This window comes from Lithobates pipiens, unplaced genomic scaffold, assembly GCF_037356315.1.
Source record: "Lithobates pipiens isolate NorthernLeopardFrog02 unplaced genomic scaffold, aLitPip1_a1.2 Scaffold_48, whole genome shotgun sequence".
NCBI lineage: Eukaryota > Metazoa > Chordata > Amphibia > Anura > Ranidae > Lithobates > Lithobates pipiens.
In genome coordinates this window covers 5,526,464-5,551,816 of record NW_027507872.1, presented here as the reverse complement: position 1 = coordinate 5,551,816, position 25,353 = coordinate 5,526,464, and the positions used below count along the sequence as shown (strand labels likewise).

The following is a 25,353-nucleotide window of genomic DNA, read 5'->3' as shown; positions in this document are numbered from 1 at the left end:
ACAGTGGGGACTAGTATAAGGACCCTATCGCCTGGGTTGAATGTCCTGATTCTTGCGGACCGGTTGTAAATTCTACTTTGGGCCTCTTGAGCCCTCTGGAGGTGTTCCCTTACCAGGGGCATTACAGTGGCTATACGGTCCTGCATTTGTGCTACATGCTCAATAACACTCTTGTATGGGGTGGACTCATTCTCCCACGTCTCTTTTGCAATGTCCAGTAGACCCCTAGGGTGATGACCATAGACCAACTCGAATGGTGAGAACCCTGTGGACGCTTGGGGCACCTCCCTAATAGCAAACATGAGGTAGGGTAATAAATGATCCCAGTCACGACCATCTTTTGCCACCACTTTCTTCAACATATGTTTCAAAGTCTTATTAAATCTCTCCACCAATCCGTCCGTCTGGGGGTGGTACACAGAGGTACGGATGTGTGAGATTTTAAATAGTTTGCATAATTCCTTCATTACTTTCAACATAAATGGCGTACCTTGGTCAGTTAGGATTTCTTTGGGGATCCCAGTCCTAGAGAACATATAAAACAACTCACGTGCAATTGTTTTAGATGCAGTGTTTCTTAAGGGTACAGCCTCAGGATAGCGGGTCGCATAATCCAGGACTACCAAAATATACTGGTGTCCTCTAGCTGACTTTACAATGGGACCCACTAAATCCATGGCAATACGCTCAAAAGGCACCTCTATAATAGGGAGCGAAACCAAAGGACTGCGAAAATGTGACACTGGGGCACTAACCTGACATGTGGGGCACGACTCACAGTATTTTTTAATGTCATCATATATGGCCGGCCAAAAAAACCTCTGGAGAACCCTCTCTCGCGTTTTGTCAGTCCCCAAGTGTCCCCCAAGAACATGGTTATGTGCCATGTCAAGCACCTGACGCCGGTACGGCTTAGGTACCAGAAGCTGTTCCACAATCTCATCTTTAACCTTATTGACTCTATAGAAAAGATCATTAGTCACCGAAAAATGTGGAAATCTTTTTTCAGCATCTGGTTCCTGAGGTACCCCGTTCATAACAGCAACCTGCTCTCTCGCATTTTTGAGAGTGGGGTCCTGTAATTGTGCAGTCCCAAAATTATCGCTAGACACCTCTAAGTCTAGTATATTTTGCTCAGTAGGAGGATCCTCCTCCCCAACCAGGACCTGCAAAGGAAAACAATCATTTTCATCCTGCATACTTTTATCATTCACAGCGGACAAGGCAACCTCCTTAGAGGTATCCTCACTCCTTTTGGGGATTTCTCTTTTTTCCCAGAGAGCCCAGAATAACGGAAAATCGCGGCCCAATATTACATCATGCATGAGGTTTTTAACCACACCCACTTCATATTGTATGGTGCCTTGTTTAGTCCCGACTTTAGCCCGCACTATAGGGTACACTTTTGTATCACCATGTATGCACACAACACTCATATGCTTGTTAGGCTCTAAGTCCCCAGCCACCAGACTAGCATGCACCAAGGTTACGAGGCTTCCTGAGTCCATTAACGCTTTAACAGGAAAGTCATTGATTGTGATGTTGCAGATTTGCGGTTCAGTCTCTAGTCCAGGAACTGCAGCACAAGATGGTTCCGCAAATAGCGACTGACGCCGGCTAGCGTCACATTCCATGGGTTCAGAGGTAAGAGGGCAATGGGCAGACACGTGTCCCGCCTCATGGCATCTCCAACACTGGATAGGGCCTGGTCTCTTTGGCAAGGAGTCCTTTTCAGAGCCCCTTAGCCACCCGGGACCATCACCAGTCTTTTGTCCCTGAGACACCACTTGAGCCCTTTTCCCCCCATCAGCACCCCTCCACACTCCCCCAACAGATGGAAGTCTCTTACCAGCTGACGGCACAGATCTGGCGCTCCGGGGAGGTGAAGATGCTGCAGGAACATCGCGGAGGTAGTCCTCAGTCGCCTGGAACCTCTCCACAAGGTTGACAAGTTCGTTTGCGTCCCTAGGATCACCTTGTCCCACCCAGCGTTGCAGGTCAGTAGGAAGCGCTCGGAGGTAGCGATCCATCACGACCTTCTCTAGGATTTGTGCAGGAGTAGAAGTGTCTGGCTCCAACCACTTTCTTGCCAAATGGATTAGGTCATACATCTGGGACCTCGCTGATTTGTCCAGACTGTAGCTCCAGTTGCGTACCCTCCGGGCACGGACTGCAGTAGTAACTCCTAGTCGGGCAAGTATCTCCTCTTTTAGCCGAGTATAGTCCTTAACCTCTTGCTCACTGAGGTCATAGTAGGCCTTTTGGGGTTCACCTGTTAAATAGGGTGCAATTACCTCTGCCCACTCAGCAGCTGGTAACTTCTCTCGCTCAGCCACGCGCTCAAATACTGTTAGAAAGGCCTCAACATCGTCCTCAGCAGTCATCTTTTGCAGCGCTTTCTGCACAGTCCTTCTCCCAAAAAAAATCTCTGGAGCGGCTCCCTCCATTGTGGGTGGATTAGTAACCACAGGCGCCTCTCGATTTACTATCAGGTGCTCGATAAGTTGTTGTTGGCTTTGGCGCAAAGCTTGCAACTCTTCCTTATGCATCCGCTGTTGTGCAGCCATCATCTGCTGTTGTGCAGCCATGGACTGTTGTTGTGCAGCCATGGACTGTTCATGTCGTCTATTGGCCTCTGTCTGAGCCTGCTGTTGTGCAGCCATCATCTGCTGTTGTTCAGCCATGGACTGTTCATGTCGTCTATTGGCCTCTGTCTGAGCCTGCTGTTGTTGCAAACTCACTTGCATAAACTGCTTCAGCATCTCCTCCATGTTGCTGGACTGTTTTTGGAGTGTAGTTGCAGCTTTCACCCAGGACATCAGCAGCTGTAGCCAAGTCTGTCCACACCGTTGCCCCTAGCAACCGCGTTGCCCGCTACCTCCACCAATTGTAAGGGATCTTCCCGGGGTAGGGTGTGTTTGGACACAGTTCACAGCAGACTTGGAATATATGAAGCAGATCTTGGCGTTTATTCGTGGTACAAACAGTCCAGCAAACAAAACATACAGCAACACCGTGCTTTCTAAGTACAACAAAATAAACAAAAGACCTAGCCCGGCTGGGCGCTTACTAACAGGTTCTTCTCACCTATCTGACATTTATAAAGACAGCGTCTTTTCGCCTGGATATCGCAGGGTGGGTTTTAGCTCCAGCAGTGTCTGTGCTTGCAGCTTCCTTCAACATACAGGCTGTTCATTCCCTGGCTGGGAGCAATCACCTGCAGACCCTACAGAGCCTTTAGCTTCCCAGGCTAATTAGGATCCAAGCTCACCTGATCCCAAACCCAGAACTGGATCGGGGGATGTGGAATGACAGGTCCCTCTACCAAACCTACCTGCCATTCCATATAAACCCAGGCCCGGCAAAATTAAATAACAATTCAGCAGCATATCACTGCTGAGAAACTGAACCATCCTGGATTTACCATCTCACACTGTGTAGCAACCTAGGTGAGATGTACACCCCCTCGATCACTTCTCCAGTGACATGTCTACAAGGGGCAGAAACACTATGACTGCCATGCTGGACAGAACGCTATGACCGCCATGCTGGACAGAGCGCTAAGACAAAAACACCGGACAGAACACTATGAAGGAAACGCTGGACAGAATGCTATGACGGAAATGCTGGACAGAACGCTATGACGGAAATGCTGGACAGAACACTATGACGGAAAAGCTGGACAGAACACTATGACGGAAAAGCTGGACAGAACACTATGACGGAAATGCTGGACAGAACGCTATGACAGAAATGCAGGACTGAACGCTATGACAGAAATGCAGGACTGAACGCTATGACAGAAATGCAGGACTGAACGCTATGACAAAAATGCAGGACTGAACGCTATGACAGAAATGCTGGGTGCTGACCGCAATAGAAAACACTGACCAAAAAAAATAAAACAAGTAAAAGCAGCAAACCTGGCAGTCCTGTCACCTCACGTTACCATGACTGTTGTGGGTGGTCTGGCATCCTCTGACACTGCTGCAGAGATGCCAGTTTGTAGGGAGGAATGGAGCGATGGGTGGGTGACCGCCCATCCCCCAGTGAGCACCGGGATCCAGCAGGCGTGTGGCTCCCTTGTGGGAATGATGCAAGGAAAGCAGAGCCGGCCTCTCAGCCACCCCCCCCCCCCCCACACCGGCCGTCACATGGAGCAATGAGAAACAAGGGGAGAGGAGCTGGTGAGCAGCCGATCATCAGGCAGCCACGTGGAACACACACAAACATGGGGAGAGAGGAGATGGCGGGCGATCCCCAGGCGGGTGGCTCCCTCGTGGAGCTAGATGTAAGGGGAGTAGGTGGGCGGGCAGAGGGGAATGTGAGGCAGAACATAAAAGGAGGGATGCACCCCCGCACCCCCCGGCATGAGCTCCAGGAGAAGCGGGCGGGTGGCCAGCCTTTACACGTGTATATAGATAGATAGGAGAAAAAGCATAGGTGGACTTTTTACAATTCCTAGGCTTCTCCCCTTACCTTATTCTCGCTGCACGATACTGTTGAAAACAGACAGATCCAAACTTCACCCATCACATCGTAGTTGAACCTTCAAAGGCAGAGTACCTTTTAATAGGGGTTCCACTCCTTTGGACCTGTAAAGCAACACTCAAGACAACTTTAGGTAGTGCAAGACCAAAAAGAGTCCAGGTTTCCAGGTTCCTAGGGTCCAACCCTCAAAGAGAAGCTTTACAGGCAGAACCTTGTTCTTCTATGTGAGGCCCAGGTATCATCCTGTGGCCACCATGGTGTGGATGGATCCAGTTGTGGAGGTTTTTTAAATCCAGCATGGATCCCTCCTAGAACTCCTCAGAGCACATCTTCACTCGTGACCAACACCTTAGACACTGGCAAAAAAACTGATGTATATAGGGAGTGAACTTCCTTGATTGGGTATACCAGTGTCAACACCTGAAGGTGGCATATAAACCCATTAATTAATTACTTAAGGCTCTGTGTCACATGATGTACAATAAAGAAACACGTGTTCTAGTAGTATTGTATATGTATAGGTTATTGTATATATTACTTTTCCTCTATGGCGGCTGTCTGAGTTGGATCCAAACTTGTGGCATTGGTATTGGGGAATATCATATTGTGAAACCCAGTGGACCATACTTATCCCAGTTACAGACACCCGGAGGGGTCCATCATTTCTCAGGTGTGTTTGAGCTTTGCAATTGGGAATCACAACCATCTGGCAAGAGGCTTGATTACGGTGGAGGGCATCTATGTATGGTGGAAATCCTTAACAATTCATGTGGTTTGCCACCCAGCGGGATATATCATTATCTTGAGAAGAATCAGATACACCTTCATTCCACTATATGCTTTACTTTCAATAATATTTTATTAGGAGTGTTCAGAAATACAAGAATAGGAACGCAAAAATGACATGGGCCCAACAGCCTAAATATATACTTGAGTTCCATAACCATAACAATGATTAAACGTTTTAACCAAAAATAAGAAAAATGTAGAACAGAACGATGATGATTTGTGTATACTCCAAAGTTGCATAGATTATAAAGTATACATGAGTGTTTTATCGCAGAGGCCGATGTGGCCTGAATCTATAGCAAAGTCAGAATCAGAATGGTATCAACTTTGTTGGGAATTGAGCTGACTTCTTGAGACAGGAGGGTTGGCTAAGTAAGGTTCAATAAAGTAGTGAGGTGGTGGAGTTTACGGGGTGGCAAATGCCACAGGATGGATGTTAATTGTAAATAGTGGTAGTTCCAAGGTTTACAGTCCAGCTGGCCACCTTGATTAAGTCCAATGGTTGTGTGCAGGTGGGTATAGGAAGGTGGGAGGGGGTGTGGTAGGGGGAGAAGGGGGGGGGAATGGGGCCACTATATGCTTTCATTGCTATTGGCACATGGTGTTTTTTCCATATTGAACATTATGGACTATTCAAGTCACTGTTTGATTGTACCTTGATACATCTTCAGTATTTCATTTCTTGCATAGTAACCAGAAGCACGCTATTATTTATAGACCTGCATGTAGATGCCTACTACTGGCAGTTTAACAACTTTTTTTCTTTAAAGATCACCCCAGGTTTTCAGTACCTCAGATAGCTTCAGTAACTGTGTGACAGCAAGTTTTTTCTGGTTATACAAATCGAATGTTTTGCAGACAGGTTCACATATGATTATTTTAAAAGCCTAATATTTATATTAAGCTTTATAACCATGTAGTGCCGGCTCCTGAAGAGCAGGCGCTATGTTTTTGAAATTTAATGTTACACATGAACTGCAGTTTGGTTTGGGTATAATTATTCCAAATTTGGACCTCAGCATCAGTCTGACTGGACTATAGGGTGTCCAGCCTGGCCATAGGGGGCACTGTCTCTTCTGGCAGGCATGGTAACACAGTCTGGTTGTGTGTTTTAAGGTTACTTTCTCTCGGAGCCAGTCCAGTGGGAGTGTCACTTAAGATGCAGATGTCACGTGGTTCGGGGGTTCTGGTCCAGAAGTATGTTCTGACTCCATGGGCCTGGTCCTCCTGGCTAGGCTATGGCCTGGGGTGCGGATCCACCTGACTTTATGTCTCGGGGCTGGCTAGCCCGAGGCAAGGAAACGAAGGAAAGGATTCGGAGGTGGTCCAGTGCCATCTCTGGTTGTGGAGAGGCCCAGCAACTTCGTAGCTATCCAGGGGAGGACTCTTCAGAAGAAGGCCACATACGATTTGACTTCTTAGCAAGAGCCTGGTGGAGGGACCTAAGTGAATCCAATCTCGTGGGTATCGCCCAACCGGCTGAAAGATACTGGTACCACACGAATGTTCTACAAGTCCTAGTTTTCTACACGTTCTATAAAATGTCTGTGGCAGAGACTTATTCCTACATGTTCTACAATAAAGGCTGTGGCAGAGACTTGTTCCTGATTTAAGCACCCTGTTGGCTGCTAGGCCTTGTGAGAGAGGGACTATCCAACTAGAGTGAACATCCAGCTGTGAATGGTTATTCTCTGGATTTAGTCAAAGTAATTGTTGTTATTATTGACTTTGACACTAAGAGTACCTGGACTTTTCTCCTAACCCTCTGATCCTATACTAAGAGACTGTTCTACAAAACTAACTACATTTTTGCAAATAAAAATCTCTTTAAGTGGATCTGTCGTCTGTCTCTAAAATTTCTGTGCCATCTACCACAGGAAACCCCTAGATGCAAATCAAGGTGAAGAAGGTAACGGTAAGCCCAATCAAACAGCAGCTCCTTTGGGGGTTAGTGCTACAACCACAACAAAGGACTGTACTACGTATACTGTGTCACATGGGCAGTACATTCTGTCACTATAGGACAGGGTGCTGAGTCACTGGTTACCCTACCTGTCTGTAGAGAGACTCTTTACTGGCAAGTTCATTTTCCAGCTTGTCATTGACATCGTGAAGTGATGTGGCTTCCCTTTGTGCGCTCAGATAGCGTTTCTCTAATGTGGTGATCCGCTCCTCCATATCCTCCCGTTGTGCTAGAGCCTGAAGTTGAGGAAAAAAAGAAAAACTTTGCAAAGTGAACAGAATCTTAAAACCAACAGCAAAAAAAATATTTAAATGTAATTTCACTTTCCCAGTAGAGCAATGCATATGTTTATAGCAGAACTGTCAGTAAAAGTCTAGCCTAAGAGCAGATACTGCACTATGCCATTGCCTGCTATTACCTCTTTTGGCAAAAAAATAAAAAAAGCCTCTTCTGTGTTCCCCTCTGCATGCTTTCACTTATTTATTATAGGTTTCATTTCCCTGAGTTTTGAGAAAAGGCCCATCCCCAGAGCTAATGGTCATCAGACAAGAGGATGGTGGGTGGACAGGTACTTTTGTGTGAAAAACTTCAGAGGTTTTATGGTTATTGGCTGCACAAAATGTGTAGTCTCAATTTAGCATTAATGGACCCATTTTGGAGTTCATTAAAATACAGCCTACATCTTTAATTTTACTGTAGACACCAAGCTGAATGGCAGACATAGCAGCCAACAGCTCATGTCCCACAGCAATTGTGCAGTGGAGCGATTTGCTAACACTTCCCAAGCACTTCTAGCATCGTGGCTACATCACTTCCCCCTTAGGCTTCATGCACACGAGAAGCAGATGCAAACTCTGCTGGACACGATTTTAAAAGCTGAAACCGGCGTTTAGAAACGCCCGGTTTGCCGCGATTTTTACCACGATTTAGCGGCGGTTTACCGCGTCTTACTGCATTTGCGTCTAGAAGCATTTAGTTAAGCTAACATCATAGACCCTCCCCAAGCTCAAAAATGGTATTAACTATTTCAGCAATTTTGTGAGACCAGAGTGAGTAGCAGCAGCTGTGAGAGCAGCAGTGTACTTGTATTTAGCGTGTCACTTGCCACGGCACCTGCCACAAGTTGTGGATTGTCCACTTGCCACGTGACTTGCTACATCACCTGCCACAAGTTGTGGATTGTCCACTTGCCACGTCACCTGCCACATTACTTGCCACGTCATCTGCCACAAGTTGTGGATTATCCACTTGCCACGTCACCTGCCATGTCACTTGCCACAAGTTGTGGATTGTCCACTTGCCACGTCACCTGCCAGGTCACTTGCCATGTCACTTGCCACGTCACCTGCCACAAGTTGTGGATTGCCCACTTGCCAATTCACCTGCCACATTACCTGCCACAAGTTGTGGATTGTCCACTTGCCACATCACCTGCCAGGTCACTTGCCACGTCACTTGCCACGTCACCTGCCACAAGTTGTGGATTGTCTAACTTGCCACGTCACTTGCCACATCACCTGCCACATCACTTGCCACAAGTTGTGGATTGTCCACTTGCCACATCACTTGCCACATCACCTGCCACGTCACTTGCCACGTCACTTGCCATGTCACCTGCCACAAGTTGTGTATTGTCCACTTGCCACGTCACCTGCCACAAGTTGTGGATTGTCCACTTGCCACATCACCTGCCACGCCACCTGCCACAAGTTGTGGATTGTCCACTTGCCACGTCACTTGCCACATCATCTGCCAGGTCACTTGCCACATCACCTGCCACGTCACCTGCCACAAGTTGTGGATTGTCCACATGCCATGTCACCTGCCACAAGTTGTGGATTGTCCACTTGCCATGTCACCTGCCATGCCACCTGCCACAAGTTGTGGATTGTCCACTTGCCACATCACCTGCCACGTCACCTGCCACAAGTTGTGGATTGTCCACATGCCATGTCACCTGCCACAAGTTGTGGATTGTCCACTTGCCATGTCAACTGCCATGCCACCTGCCACAAGTTGTGGATTGTCCACTTGCCACGTCACCTGCCATGCCACCTGCCACAAGTTGTGGAATGTCCACTTGCCACATCACCTGCCACAAGTTGTGGATTGTCCACTTGTCACGTCACTTTCCACATCATCTGCCAGGTCACTTGCCACATCACCTGCCACAAGTTGTGGATTTCCACTTGCCACGTCACCTGCCACAAATTGTGGATTTCCACTTGCTACGTCACCTGCCACGTCACCTGCCACAAGTTGTGGATTGTCCACCTGCCACAAGTTGTGGATTGTCCACTTGCCACATCACCTGCCACAAATTGTGGATTTCCACTTGCCACGTCACTTGCCACGTCACCTGCCACAAGTTGTGGATTGTCCACTTGCCACGTCACTTGCCACATCACCTGCCACGTCACCTGCCACAAGTTGTGAATTGTCCACTTGCCACGTCACTTTCCACAAGTTGTGGATTGTCCACTTGCCACGTCACCTGCCACAACTTGTGGATTGTCCACTTGCCACGTCACCTGCCACATGTTGTGGATTGTCCACTCGCCACATCACCTGCCACAAGTTGTGGATTGTCCACTTGCCACGTCACCTGCCACAAGTTGTGGATTGTCCACTTGCCACGTCACCTGCCACAAGTTGTGGATTGTCCACCTGCCACATCACCTGCCACGTCACCTGGCACAAGTTGTGGATTGTCCACTTGCCACATCACCTGCCACAAGTTGTGGATTGTCCACTTGCCATGTCACTTGCCACATCATTTGCCAGGTCACTTGCCACATCACCTGCCACAAGTTGTGGATTTCCACTTGCCACATCACTTGCCACGTCACCTGCCACAAGTTGTGGATTGTCCACTTGCCACATCGCCTGCCACAAGTTGTGGATTGTCCACTTGCCACCTGCCATGCCACTTGCCACAAGTTGTGGATTGTCCACTTTCCACATCACTTGCCACAAGTTTTGGATTGTCCACTTGCAATTGCAATTGTTTAAAATATTTTTTTAATGGTTTTTCATCATTTGCCACCATTTTTTAGATTTTTCATGTTAAAAAAATAGGTCTCCTTTAAAAACGCTTATAAAACGAAAACGCGGCAAAACGCAATACCGGCGTTTTGCGTCTGAAATGTGGAAAACTTTTGCGTCTGAACCCATTTTTTTGCTTCTGAAAAAACGAGGTTAAACGCAACTGCATAAAAACAGCAAAAAGCGAGACTGTGTACATGGACACATAGGATAACATTGAATGAGTTCAGGGGCAGTTGAAAAAAGTGTCCAACTGCCTCTGAACACGTGTTTAACAGCGTCTCGTGTGCATGAGGCCTTATCATCTTCACAACAATAATCTCCAATCATCCCTACCATGGCAGGCCTTTCCCTAAGGCTCGGTTCACACAGGGGCGACACGACTTCAGGACGACTTTGTGAGGCAACTTGGAGACGACTTGAACACGACTTTTAGACACGACCTGGGGCGACTTACAAGTCGCCCCAGGCCAAGCGACTTTTGCTGTGGCCAATGAGCTCTGAAGGGGGAACTCCACGCCAAATTTCTGAAAAAAAATTGGCGTGGGTTCCCCCTCCGAGAGCATACCAAGCCCTTAGGTCTGGTATGGATTCCAAGGGGAACCACCTACGCCGGAAAAAACGGCGTGGGGGTCCCCCCAGATCCACACAGACCCTTATCCGAGCACGCTACCCGGCCGGCCAGGAAAGGGGGTGGGGACGAGCGGGCGCCCCCCCCCCCTCCTGAGCCGTACCAGGCTGCGTGCCCTCAACATGGGGGGGTGCCTTGGGGGAGGGGGGGCGTGCGGCCCCCCACCCCAAAGCACCTTGTCCTCATGTTGATGAGGACAAGGGCCTCTTCCCGACAACCCTGGCCGTTGGTTGTCGGGGTCTGCGGGGGGGGGCTTATCGGAATCCGGGAGCCCCCTTTAATAAGGGGGCCCCGGATACCGGCCCCCCATCCTATGTGAATGAGTATGGGGTACAATGTACCCCTACCCATTCACCTGTAAAATAAAGTACAAAAAAAACACAACACACAAGATAAAATAGTTTATTGCACAGCTCCGGGGGTCTTCCATCTTCAGGGGTCTTCTCGCCGGACTCCTCCGCTATCTTCTTGTAGCTCTTTTACTAACGGAGGAGCCCGGCTTTCTTCCTCGCCGCTGCCCTTTTCTTCCGACTTCGGGGGTCTTGTCTCCCTCTTCGGTTCTTCTGCCAGGCCACCGCGCCTTCTTATAGCTCTTTTACAGGCGGTGGCCCGGTCTTCTGTCGCCGCCGCCGCCTTCCGTTCTTCTTCTTCTTCTTCTCCTGGAGATGTTGACTCGACGCTCTCTCCAGCCGCAATGCCAGGGACGTGCTGCGCGGCGACTTATATAAGGACAAGGGGCGGGGTCATCGGTTGATGTCACATGGGTTGATGTCACATGGCGACAGTCCCAGCATCCTCCGGGACTGTGACATCGTAAGGGGGCGGGGGTCACCATGTGACATCAACCCCATGTGACATCAACCGATAACCCCGCCCCTTGTCCCTATATAAGTCGCCGCGCAGCGCGCCTCTGACATTGCGGCCGGAGAGAGCGTCGAGTCACCATCTCCAGGAGAAAAAGAAGAAGAAGAATGGAAGGCGGCGGTGGCGGCGACAGAAGACCGGGCCACCGCCTGTAAAAGAGCTATAAGAAGGCGCGGTGGCCCGGCAGAAGAACCGAAGAGGGAGACAAGACCCCCGAAGTCGGAAGAAAAGGGCGGCGGCGAGGAAGAAAGCCGGGCTCCTCCGCTAGTAAAAGAGCTACAAGAAGATAGCGGAGGAGTCCGGCGAGAAGACCCCCGAAGACGGAAGACCCCCGGAGCTGTGCAATAAACTATTTTACAGGTGAATGGGTAGGGGTACATTGTACCCCATACTCATTCACATAGGGTGGGGGGCCGGTATCCGGGGGCCCCCTTATTAAAGGGGGCTCCCGGATTCCGATAAGCCCCCCGCCCGCAGACCCCGACAACCAACGGCCAGGGTTGTCGGGAAGAGGCCCTTGTCCTCATCAACATGGGAACAAGGTGCTTTGGGGTGGGGGGGCCGCACGCCCCCCTCCCCCAAGGCACCCCCCATGTTGAGGGCACGCGGCCTGGTATGGCTCAGGAGGGGGGGGGCGCTTGTCCCCACCCCCTTTCCTGGCCAGCCGGCTAGCGTGCTCGGATAAGGATCTGGTGTGGATCTGGGGGGACCCCAACGCCATTTTTTTCGGCGTAGGGGGTTCCCCTTGGAATCCATACCAGACCTAAGGGCCTGGTATGCTCTCGGAGGGGGAACCCACGCCAAATTTTTTCCAGAAATTTGGCGTGGAGTTCCCCCTTCAGAGCTAATAATTCTGTTAAAGTTGCCTCCGTATAGACAGAGATCCGACTTGGAGGCAACCTCCATTGAAATCAATGGGTACAAGTCGCCTACAAGTCGGATTCAAGTAGTACAGGAACTTCTTTTGAAGTCAGAGCGACTGTCAGTAGCGTGCATTAAGACGGCTCTCATTCACTTACATTGATTTTTAAATGTTGTCCGACCTGAGGCGACTAGGGGCGACCTGAAGTCGGATCGGAGTCGCCCCTGTGTGAACCGAGCCTTATGAAATAGGTTCTGGGAAATAGGATGGAAGCATTGTACAGCACAACCCCACTTTCCAACACTACACTGACATGCACAATCCCACTCAACCCACTACACAAAAGGGCATGACTCAGCCTGCTGCCACTGTACCAACATGCATGACCATGCTCTTCACCACTGCATCAATATGTACTTTCAAACTCCCCAACACTGCAACAAAGTGCATGACCCCACTTGCCACCACCATCACTAAACCAACGCTGACTACTGTACCCACCATCCCTGCACCAAGACTCACTATTAATGTTGTTTCACCATTACACTACCTTACTCGCTGCCACTTCATTGATGCAAACTTCTACAATCACAGAATGCCCTTCTACACTGCACACTACTCTGCTTGTCATCACTGCAGTCACATGCACTACCCTTTGCCACTGTGCCACATGCCAACACGCTTTTCACCAATGTGCACTTCTGCACTTGCCGCCATTGCTCTGTTGTGCATGAACCCACCAGCTGCACTGACAAATAATTCCACTAGCCAACACTAACACAACGCACATGACTCTAATTGTCGCCACTGCACCACTCTACTTGACACTAATCTACCTACACACTTCTGCACTAGCCGCCACGTAATGAATGTATTAGTCCACGCTCCAGTGCTACACTGAATCACACTTTTGCTCTTGGCACTGCTACCTTACGCCACCTCTGTCACTTCACAGATGCACACTTCTCTATTAATCTTGTTTAAAGAGGAAGTAAACGCAAAATAAAAAAAATAAAAACACACCCTGCAAGGCAAAGGCATAATGAGCTAGTATGCATAGCATACTAGCTCATTATGAATAACTTACCTGAGAACGAAGCCCTTGAAGCGGTCCTCCGTCTTCCTTTTTGCCGCTGGCATGTATCCCGGAACTACTTGCGGGTCTCGCTGCTCCGGCGCTGTGATTCGCCGGAGTCGCGATGACGTCACTCCCGTGCACGGGAGCCGACATAAGCGTGACGATCTGCGGCCTGCCCACTGCGCCTGCGCACCACTGTCTACGGCGCATGGGCCGTAGACAGCGGTGGCTGTCTTTTTGTAAATATCTCCTAAATCATATAGGTTTAGGAGATATTTCTTGGACCTACAGGTAAGCCTTAATCTAGACTTACCTGTAGGTCAAAGTGGTTTGTAAGGGTTTACAACCACTTTAACAAAACGGACACAATTTTGTTAGCATTTCTATATAATAAAAAAAAAACATCACATTCCCCCCGATAAACACAGATGACTACTATTGGCAGCACCTAAATATCTGTACATGAAACACAAGATTAAAATATGGAAAGCAAAAAAAATAAAACTATGAAAGTAATATCACATCATTACGTACAGGCAAATATTACAATTAAAACCAAATTTGTAAATGCTGAAAAATGTTTTCGCTTAACCGGTTCCCAACCAGCTTATGCAGATATACTGCAGCAGAATGGCTCCCTGGGGCGAAATCACACACACACACATATATAAATATATATATATATATATATATATATATATATATATATATATATATATATATATATATATATATATATAATATGGCTTTGCCCAGGAGAGCCACTTTCAAGGTTATGCAATAGTTTGTCTGCTTACCTGTTTCCATGTGTTCATCTAGAGACCAGCCGACCCTCACCTGTCTGCTTTTGTAATCCATCCTCTGGCATGGCTCCACCCTAGCTCCTATCAGGGAGCTCTATATTAACCTGTGCACTGGAGGCCAACCCTGCTGATCAACCTTTGTGTGTTAGCTTCCTGTTACCTGCCGTGTGCTCTTCTGTTGTTCCGTTACCGACTTTGGCGTGTCCTTGACTATCCCTGTTTGCCTGTGATCCTGACCTTTTGGCATGTCCCTGACTATTCCTGTCTGTTTGTGGCCCCGACCTTTGCTTTTTCCCTCACTATCCCTATCCTCCTGTTGCCTACTGTGGGTATGAGCTGGGGGACCCTGGGAGTCGCGACCTGGAGCCAGTTGCAGCCAAGTCCATCCTCACCACTAGAGGCGCTGGTGAACACCTGCTGGCTCTTAGACTCCAGGGAATCTTACGCTCTAACCTCAGTGGGATCTGTCTTCCGTCTGCAGCAGTCAGCCATAGGGTCCACAACCTTGCGGTGCACTCCTGATCCCTACGGTGTGCATCTGTCACCTCGCCTCAAGGTGACCTGACAGCCACCAAAGGGCGCGCGAGTGCAGCTGGAGGCACGCACCCCCGCTGCACAGCGGGGAGCCCGATGCACGTGGCCGGTGGGTGCGATCTCATGCATGAGAGCCAGCATGGAGATTTGTGTGTGTTAAAACACTAATCCCTGTGCTGTCAGAGGAGATCTGTCATCTCTCCTAGTTAGTCCCATCCCCACAAAGTTAGAACACAGTGAGGGAACACAAAACCCCGTGATCGCCCCCTAGTGTTAACCCCTTCCCTGCCAGTGACATTTATACAGTAATCAGTGCATATTTATAGCACTGATCACTCTATGAATGCCAATGGTCCCAAAAATGTGTCAAAAGTCTCTGATCTGTATGTCGCAATACCGCTAAAAATCACAGCTCACCACCATTACTAGTACAAAAATAAAATTAAAGGCCATAACAATACCATAAATCTTTCCCATTGTTTGCAAATTAGGTTCTCTGTGGACCACAGCTTAAAATATTACTTAACTTCACCTGCATCAGACTGTATCTGGCAAAAAATCTCAATAGGGAAATGGTCTGCTCAACAAGCTTTACACTGTGCTCGGTAAGATAGGCCCACATGCACATGGTAGGACTACTGCTTGTAAGATTTAATGAACACTTTAGGCAGCAGGTGAGGGCTATTTTACCCATTGCTGAGTAAAGCCCAGTGGGAGCGATGCAGAAAACCTATAAAGTAGCCAGCTACAGCAGTTCTTCCTATGCCAGTATCTCACTAATATGTATAAGGTGGAGAACACAGAAAGAGTGGACTTACCTCTTTCAGATCACGTTGCAGTTTGGCACAGACCTCTTCTGACTTAATAAGATCTTTTTGTGCTGTGTTTAGCTCCTCCTCAAGTTCGGACATTTGGCGGCACATCATAGTTAAACGTTCCTTGAGCTGACACAGCTCTAACCTCTGCTTCTCTACCAACTCCTCCAGTTCTGACTCTCGTCCACCTCTTAGTTCCAGGTGAGTAGAGCCATTGATGACAGCCTAAAAAGACACACAGAAATAACCATAGGTCCTGGGTGTTTAGAACCAAACTATAATTAATAAATATATATATATATTAAAAATATATATATACATCTATATATATATATATATATATATATATATATATATATATATATATATATATATATATATATATATATATATATATATATATATATATATATATATACACATATATACATATATACAAAATTTTAATTGGACCAGTTAATAAATAGGTGAACATTGACATCCCTTGTCTAAACCAAATATTAATAGTCCACAGAATGCTTTGGTCTCAAACTAAAACTTGTTGTTTTGAATAGTATGGGATATATTGATTTTCAGATCTTGCCGCAATTATTTTGATTCAGATGCATCTCTACCAACTTTCCTGATGCTTTTGGATAATCATAGCTAAAAAAAAACAAAGAATGACCCTAAACCTCAGTTTAATGCTCATCTCTAACTCCAAGCCCTGTGACCTAATACTTAACCATTAAAGCTGAATGCAGATGTAAAACAACACTAACAAAGTTATGCATTTGTTAAAAATATACAGTATATATACAGTAAATGCATTTATAATACAGCCAGTACCTGTCTGTATATTAGCTTCCTGTAGTACCTGACACAGACTGACAATAGGCAACACTTCAAGCTTTGTTAGCACTACTGCATCGTGCAGGGCTTTCGGATTATTATTACAAGCTCCCCAATAGGAACAGAAATCTGAATGATGACTTCACCATTGTTAACGCTTAAAAACAATGCATGTAGAAATAAAGTAGGAGTAAATGGCTCTCATTGCGTCTTTACAAAGCTGGGCGGGTACCAAAATGCCCAGGAAACTACAACTGATCTGGTGGAATGGTGCATAAAAAAAAAAATGTTCTTTGCTGGAAGGAACACCTTTGCTTAGGATGTGTTCAGGACCAGACCCAAGTACTCCAGGCAAATAGAAGGCTCAAGAGCATATTTTTCTAAATTGATCATCCAACCAAAAGCGTGGTGCATCTGAATTATCCTGTCGATGTTTGCTGAAATAGATGGGAGAGGAGTACTTATGCCTCATACACACGATCAAACAATCTGGTGGAAAAGTCCGGCTCGTGTGTAGGCTCCGGTGGACTTTTTTTTACCCAAAAGTCCGGCGGACTAAGAAAGTATTTTTGCACTCCAATCTGATGGATTCGCATTTTGGCGACAGTACGGCCATGTGTGTGCCAGTCCGCCGTACTTTTGAAATGAACAGACTTTTCTCCCGCTCTGAGAAAAGTCCGCTCATTTTGAGCGGGTCTCCAGGTAGCCGGGGCCAGCTAAGGAGGCGTTGCTGGCCTCGTCACCTGGTATGAACTTAAAGGGGAATCCCTACGCTACCCGGCCGGCCAGGAAAGGAGGTGGGGACGAGCGAGCCCCCCCCCCGAGCCGTACCAGGCTGCGTGCCCTCAACATGGGGGTGCCTTGGGGAAGGGGGGGCCGCGCAGCCCCCCCACCCCAAAGCACCTTGTCCCCATGTTGATGAGGACAAGGGCCTCTTCCCGACAACCCTGGCCGTTGGTTGTCGGGGTCTGCGGGCGGGGGGCTTATCGGAATCCGTGAGCCCCCTTTAATAAGGGGGCCCCCGTATCCCGGCCCCCCACCCTATGTGAATGAGTATGGGGTACAATTTACCCCTACCCATTCACCTGTGAAAAAAAGTAAAAAAAAAAAAAAAAAAACACAACACACAAGGGTTAAAATAGTTTATTGCACAGCTCCCGGGGTCTTCTTGCGTCTTCAGGGGTCTTCTCGCTGGACTTCTCCACTATCTTCTGCTCTTTTGCTAGCTCTTTCACTAGCAGAGGAGCCCAGCTTTCTTCTTCACTGCCGCCGCCCTACATACACATGTAACTTTCCTTATATATATATGGTCCACGTTTATCTTTATATATTTTTATTTCTATACTTAATTTATAATTATTTACCTACTTTGTATTTATTTTTATGCCTATGCATAATAGGTACAATATGGACATAAATACCCTGGCCCCAACTTATTCATGTTTTGCTCCATTCCCGATTCCCCCCCCCATATATATATATATATATATATATATATATATATATATATATATATATATATATATATATATATATATATATATATATATATATATATATATATATATATATATATATATTAATCTTTTTCTCAAATCTATACCAAACGTGTCCCCCTGTATAATCTACATATTCCATATAACCCCCTTATAAGCTGCAGCTGCTGCATTTTTTTCTTCTTTTATTTCATTTTTTTTTTCATTCATTATTTCATTCATTTATTTTTTTTATTCATTCATTTTTCCAGTTTGCAGTGCCAATAGTTCTGGACCTGGGTTCCTTTTTAGCTCTTTTAGCCTGTTTCCTATCTCTTCCACAATTAACATTTGAATCTTTAACTACCAGCCCTTATTTTCTATACGTACACGTCTCCATAAACCTAAGATATCACTCCCCTCCGCTAGATGTTTATCCTTACTATTATTTCCATTTTTTTATTTTTATTTTTAATATTATTAATTTTTTATTATTACCATTCATTTTTAGTCCTTATATTTTTTCTTATTTTTTTCATATTTTCTAATTGAATTTAATTCTTAATGCTTATTTCTCACAAACATTAGTTCAGATACTAGATTCAGCGGCGTTATACCGCGTTTTACCGCGTTTGCGTCTAGAAGCGTTTAGTTAAGCTAACATCATAGACCCTCCCCAGCTCAAAATAACAGTATTATTAACTATTTCAGCAATTTTGTGAGACCAGAGTGAGTAGCAGCAGCTGTGAGAGCTGCAGTGTACTTGTATTTAGCGTGTCACTTGCCACGGCACCTGCCACAAGTTGTGGATTGTCCACTTGCCACGTCACTTGCCACGTCACTTGCCACGTCATCTGCCACAAGTTGTGGATTGTCCAACTGCCACGTCACCTGCCACAAGTTGTGGATTGTCCACTTGCCACGTGACTTGCCACATCACCTGCCACGTCACTTGCCACGTCACCTGCCACAAGTTTTGGATTGTCCACTTGCCACGTCACTTGCCATGTCACTTGCCACAAGTTGGGGATTGTCCACTTGCCACATCACCTGCCACGTCACCTGCCACAAGTTGTGGATTGTCCACTTGCCACGTCACTTGCCACATCACCTGCCACGTCACTTGCCAAGAGATGTGGATTGTCCACTTTCCACGTCATCTGCCATGCCACCTGCCACAAGCTGTGGATTGTCCACTTGCCACGTCACCAGCCACATCACCTGCCACAAGTTGTGGTTTGTCCACTTGCCACGTCACTTGCCACATCACCTGCCACGTCACTTGCCACATCACCTGCCACAAGTTGTGGAATGTCTACTTGCCACGTCACTTGCCACATCACCTGCCACTTCACTTGCCACAAGATGTGGATTGTCCACTTTCCACGTCACCTGCCATGCCACCTGCCACAAGTTGTGGATTGTCCACTTGCCACGTCACCAGCCACATCACCTGCCACAAGTTGTGGATTGTCCACTTGCCACACCACTTTCCACGTCACCTGCCACGTCACCTGCCACAAGATGTGGATTGTCCACTTGCCACGTCACCAGCCACATCACCTGCCACAAGTTGTGGATTGTCCACTTGCCACATCACTTTCCACATCACCTGCCACAAGTTGTGGATTGTCCACTTGCCACGTCCTTTGCCACGTCCCCTGCCACGTCACCTGCCACAAGTGGATTGTCCACTTGCCACATCACTTGCCACATCACCTGCCACAAGCTGTGGATTGTCCACTTGCCACGTCACCAGCCACATCACCTGCCACAAGTTGTGGATTGTCTACTTGCCACGTCACTTGCCACATCACCTGCCACGTCACTTGCCACAAGATGTGGATTGTCCACTTTCCACGTCACCTGCCATGCCACCTGCCACAAGTTGTGGATTGTCCACTTGCCACGTCACCAGCCACATCACCTGCCACAAGTTGTGGATTGTCCACTTGCCACACCACTTTCCACGTCACCTGCCACGTCACCTGCCACAAGATGTGGATTGTCCACTTGCCACGTCACCAGCCACATCACCTGCCACAAGTTGTGGATTGTCCACTTGCCACATCACTTTCCACGTCACCTGCCACGTCACCTGCCACAAGTTGTGGATTGTCCACTTGCCACGTCCCTTGCCACGTCCCCTGCCACGTCACCTGCCACAAGTGGATTGTCCACTTGCCACATCACTTGCCACATCACCTGCCACAAGTTGTGGATTGTCCACTTGCCACGTCACCTGACACAAGTTGTGGATTGTCCACTCGCCACGTCACTTGCCACATCCCCTGCCACAAGTGGATTGTCCACTTGCCACGTCACTTGCCACGTCCCCTGCCACAAGTGGATTGTCCACTTGCCACGTCACCTGCCACAAGTTATGGATTGTCCACTTGCCACGTCACATGCCAGTCACCTGCCACAAGTTGTTGATTTTCCACTTGCCACGTCACCTGCCAGGTCACTTGCCGCGTCACCTGCCAGGTCACTTGCCGCGTCACCTGCCAGGTCACTTGCCGCGTCACCTGCCACAAGTTGTGGATTGTCCACTTTCCACGTCACTTGCCACTTCACCTGCCACTTCACTTGCCACAAGTTGTGGATTGTCCGCTCGCCACATCACTTGCCACCTGCCATGTCACTTGCCACAAGTTGTGGATTGTCCACTTGCCACGTCACTTGCCACCTGCCATGTCACTTACCACAAGTTGTGGATTGTCCACTTGCAAATGCAATTGTTTAAAATATTTTTCTAATGGTTTTTCATCATTTGCAATCATTTTTGGGATTTTTAATGTAAAAAAAAGGTCACCTTTAAAAACGCATATAAACGCAAACGCGGCTAAACGCGGTAGCGGCGTTTTGCCGCGTTTTGCGTCTGAAACGTGGAAATTTTTGCTTCTGGACGCATTTTTTTGCTTCTGGAAAAACGAGATTAAACGCAACTGCAAAAAAAGGAAAAAAACGAGACTGTGTGCATGGACACATAGGATAACATTGAATGAGTTCAGGGGCAGTTGAAAAAACTGTCCAACTGCATCTGAACGCGCGTTTAACTGCGTCTCGTGTGCATGAGGCCTTAGTTTAAGGGTGTGCACACTTTTTTATTTATTTTTTATTTATTTTTTAAATACTTTTTCATTTATTAATATATAGAATTTACATTTTCCAGATATCCAAACCATAGCAAAAAAACATGTATCACAATGAATAAAAAAAATAAAACATTATTTTAGCTACTATTGTACTATCACTAGACACCACCCCCACCCTCAGCACACCACCTAGGCTGCAATCTTTTAGTATCAGCACTTAACAAGAAAAAGAGAGAAGAGAAAAGGAAAGAAATAGAGATAAAGGAATATACTAGGAGTCGGGGGGGGGGGGGGGTAAATATCCCTCCCTCCCTATAAGGGTAGCCCCAGGTTATCCAACCAATGTCTCCACATTCTCTTGAACTTACTTTGGTTACCTTATCTAATGAAAAACACACGTTAATTTCCTACTGTTAAGTTAACCAGTTCTCTACCGAAGGGGGATTATGTGCTTGCCAGTGTTGGGCGATCAGTTTTCTTGCCTGAAATAGACATCTTAGCACTGCTTCAATAGTATCTCTGTTTACATTACACCCCTCTATTAGGCCCAGTATACAAGTCTTAACCGTCACCTCTATTCCAATATTAAAGATTTTAAGTTATTAATAATCTCTACCCAATACCTGAACAATTTTGGGCATTTCCATAACATGTGGATAAGCTCCCCAGTTGCCCCACACCTGGGGCGTTGGTCATTCATCTGCCATCCCAATTTGAACATTTTTTGGGGATGTAATATACTCTATGAATGAAGAATAGATGGGATACTTTCTGTGAGGGGGAAATTTAAACCAGTACCCCTTGTGTGAGGATCCGATTCCGCTCTCCTGTAGTCAATAGCCCTACATCTTTCTCCCATCTCTCCTTCCTCTTGATAGTGCCCACGAAATCTATTATTCTAGTTTGTAGTCTATTGTATAAGCGGGATATCAACCCTTTAGTTGAATTCAGATTCATTATATGTACCAATGAGGAGATCTGGGACCATTTGACAGTTGGCGATCTGAACTGGGTCTGGATCGCATCTCTGATTTGAAGATATTTATAGAATGAATTATTAGATAAATCAAATTCCTGTTTCAAGTCTGAAAAAGTTTCCATGGTGGTACCCACATATAATTGGCTTATTCAAATAATACCCTGATTTACCCATTGCTGGGATCTTGTTATATTGTTTAGATCTGGAAATTTTTTATTGTGCCACAGGGGCGCAAACTCTGATATTCCTTGGTAGCCCAATATGGCCTTTGATGTCTGCCAGGTTTTCATGATTCATTTTATCGCTGGGGATCTCGAAGTAAACAAATCGGCCTCTAGTCAAAGTTTCAAAGTTTTATGTGGTGACCCCCTTAACATCATCTTGCCACTAGGGTTACTGCCACTAGGTGTCACATTTCCTGCCAGGTGCTGTAGCTGGGATGCCAAAAAATACAATCTTGGATGCGGAATCACCATACCCCCTTCATTAAGCGGTAGCTGCAGCATTTGCAGACCGATTCTGGGCTACCCCTTTTTCCAAATTAGCTCTCTAAACAGGGAATCTATTCTCTTGAAATATTTCTGGCCTATCCAGATTGGAGAGTTGTGGAAAAGATATAATAACTGGGGCAACCATATCATCTTACCTAGGCTCCAGCATCCTGCAATAGACAGAGGGTGTCGGCTCCATATATCACCCTTACGTTTCAGCTTAAGTAATAAGGGGGCTAAATTTTGGTAAAGGCACGCATTTGTATCGCTAGTGATCCAAATCCCCAGGTATTTTTATTTATCCACAACTTTTAAATTAGGAGCTCCCAACGGGATCTGGCAATCTATTGGAAGCAGAGCAGATTTGTCCCAGTTAATGACTAAGCCAGAGAGTCGACCGAACTCTCCGATTATACGTATCACTATTTCTATGGATATTTGAACATCCCCAAGAAAAAAGAGGGCATCGTCCGCAAACAATGCTATCCTATCTTCTTCTAGGCTTCTCTGGAAATCCTGCATTTCCAAATTGGATCTAGCCATAATGGCCAGCGGCTCCATTGCAAAAGCAAACAATAAAGGAGACAGGGGGCACCCCTGTCTCGTGCCTCTTTCCAGTTGGAACAGGTCAGAATACTCGTTGTTAATTTTTATTTTAGCCTTGGGGTCAGTATATCGTATCTTCACCCAGCTAATAAAGTTTGTCCCGAAGCCAAATCTCTTGAGCACCTCGAGTAGGTAATCCCACTCAAGGCTATCAAAAGCCTTGGCTGCATCCAGGTCCAAAAGGGCTCTGGAGCCATCATTATCCGTTGGAGTCTGGATATTCATGAAAACTCTTTGAAAACTCTTTGAATGTTAATACTAGTGGACCTATTCGTTCGGTATGAATCCCGACAATTTTTTTATTTTTACATCCTTCCACCTAAAAGATTTGTTGTTCAACTGAGTACTAGAAGAGAAATCCCCTGGGGGTGGATTTTTAAGGCACGTACAAACTAAAATGGTACAAAAATGATTTTATTACATAAAACAAACAAAAAAGTTTAGTATACAGTGTACATATAAAAAAATACATCAAAGGGTATCTCTCCAAATGGATTATACAGCATAATCAAGTGTAGTACAAATACTGGTTGTATAGATACCCTTTGATGTATTTTTTATATGTATACTGTATACTAAACTTTTTTTGTTTGTTTTATGTAATAAAATAATTTTTGTACCATTTTAGTTTGTACGTGCCTTAAAAATCCACCCCCAAGGGATTTCTCTTCTAGTATTTAGTGTTTTGGATGTGGCACAACAAATTTACGTAGCCCTGCCATACCCTCCCTTCTGTTGTTCAACTGAGTTGCACAGTTCATATGTCAGATTAAAGGTGGAAAAAGTTCTGAAATTTATTATCTCTGTCTAATTTTTTTTAAATCACAGAAACCTGACATTTTAACAGGGGTGTGAAGAATTTTTATATCCACTGTATACTAACTACCCTGTAGAGGAAACATGCTTATACTTACTGTAGCGGAGGGCAGAAATATAGATTTTTTGTGTTTTGTTTTGTTGAAATCAACAGCGTGTAAAGCAGTCACCTTGTCTGCTTAATTGAGTCCCTGTGCCCCGCAGGGGGTAAGACATGAGGTTGATCTCACTAGGAAGCACAGACAGCATTGTGTCCTGTTGCTGGCTTAAAGCAGTTGTAAAGCAGAAGGTCTTTTTTTATTTTAATGCATTCTATGCATTAAGATAAAAAGCCTTATGTGTGCAGCAGCTCCCTTAATACTTACCTGTCTCTATCTAACGATGCCCACGAGTCCCTCGGCCATCCGGGACAGCTCCCTTAATACTTCCCGGGCAGCTCCCTTAATACTTACCTGTCTCTATCTAATGATGCCCACGAGTCCCTCGGCCATCCGGGACTCTCCATCCTGATTAGCTAAGACACAACAGTGGTGCCATTGGTTCTAACTGCTGTCAAAGGCAGCACAGTGGTGTAGTGGTTAGCACTCTCACCTAGCAGTAAGAAGGGTCGCTGGTTCAAATCCCAACCACGACACTACCTGCCTGGAGTTTGCATGTTCTCCCTGTGCCTGCGTGGGTTTCCTCCGGGTACTCCGGTTTCCTCCCACAATCCAAAGACATGCAGGTAGGTTAATTGGCTTCTGCCAGAAAAATTGGCCATAGTATATGAATGGGGACCTTGGATTGTGGGCTCCCTAAGGGCATGGACCGATGTGAGTGTGCAATGTACAGGGATAGGGACAATTGTAGACACTCAGGTTGAACTTGATGGACTGGTGTCTTTATTCAACCTAACAAACCATGAAACTATGAAACTATGAAAGTCAATCAGCTAATCAGGAAAGAGAGAGGCGAACCGAACTGCAGTTCCGTGTCTGAATGGATGCAGCTTGGGTGCCCCCACAACAAGCTGCTTGCTGTGGGGGCACTCAACAGGAGGGAGGGGCCAGGAGCAGCGAAGAATGACCCAAGAAGAGGAGAATCCAGATTGCTCTGTGCAAACCCCTGCACATAGCAGGTAAGTAGAGATGGCCTTGCGGTTCGCCCGGCGGTCGGTTCGTGGCAAATTTTGCTTGTTCGCGA

General features: G+C 46.5%; 1 protein-coding gene across 2 annotated transcripts in view; it reads right to left on the bottom strand.

Annotated features, from left to right (window-relative positions):
• Positions 1 to 25,353, bottom strand: part of PPFIA3 (PPFI scaffold protein A3) — a gene marked incomplete at its 3' end in the record, with an annotated part of 942,579 nt that overhangs the window by 427,807 nt on the left and 489,419 nt on the right. For both annotated transcript variants that reach the window (XM_077467171.1, XM_077467170.1), the window contains 2 exon segments: positions 7,333 to 7,479; positions 15,879 to 16,100. In XM_077467171.1, coding sequence (XP_077323297.1) covers positions 7,333 to 7,479; positions 15,879 to 16,100 — 369 coding nt within the window.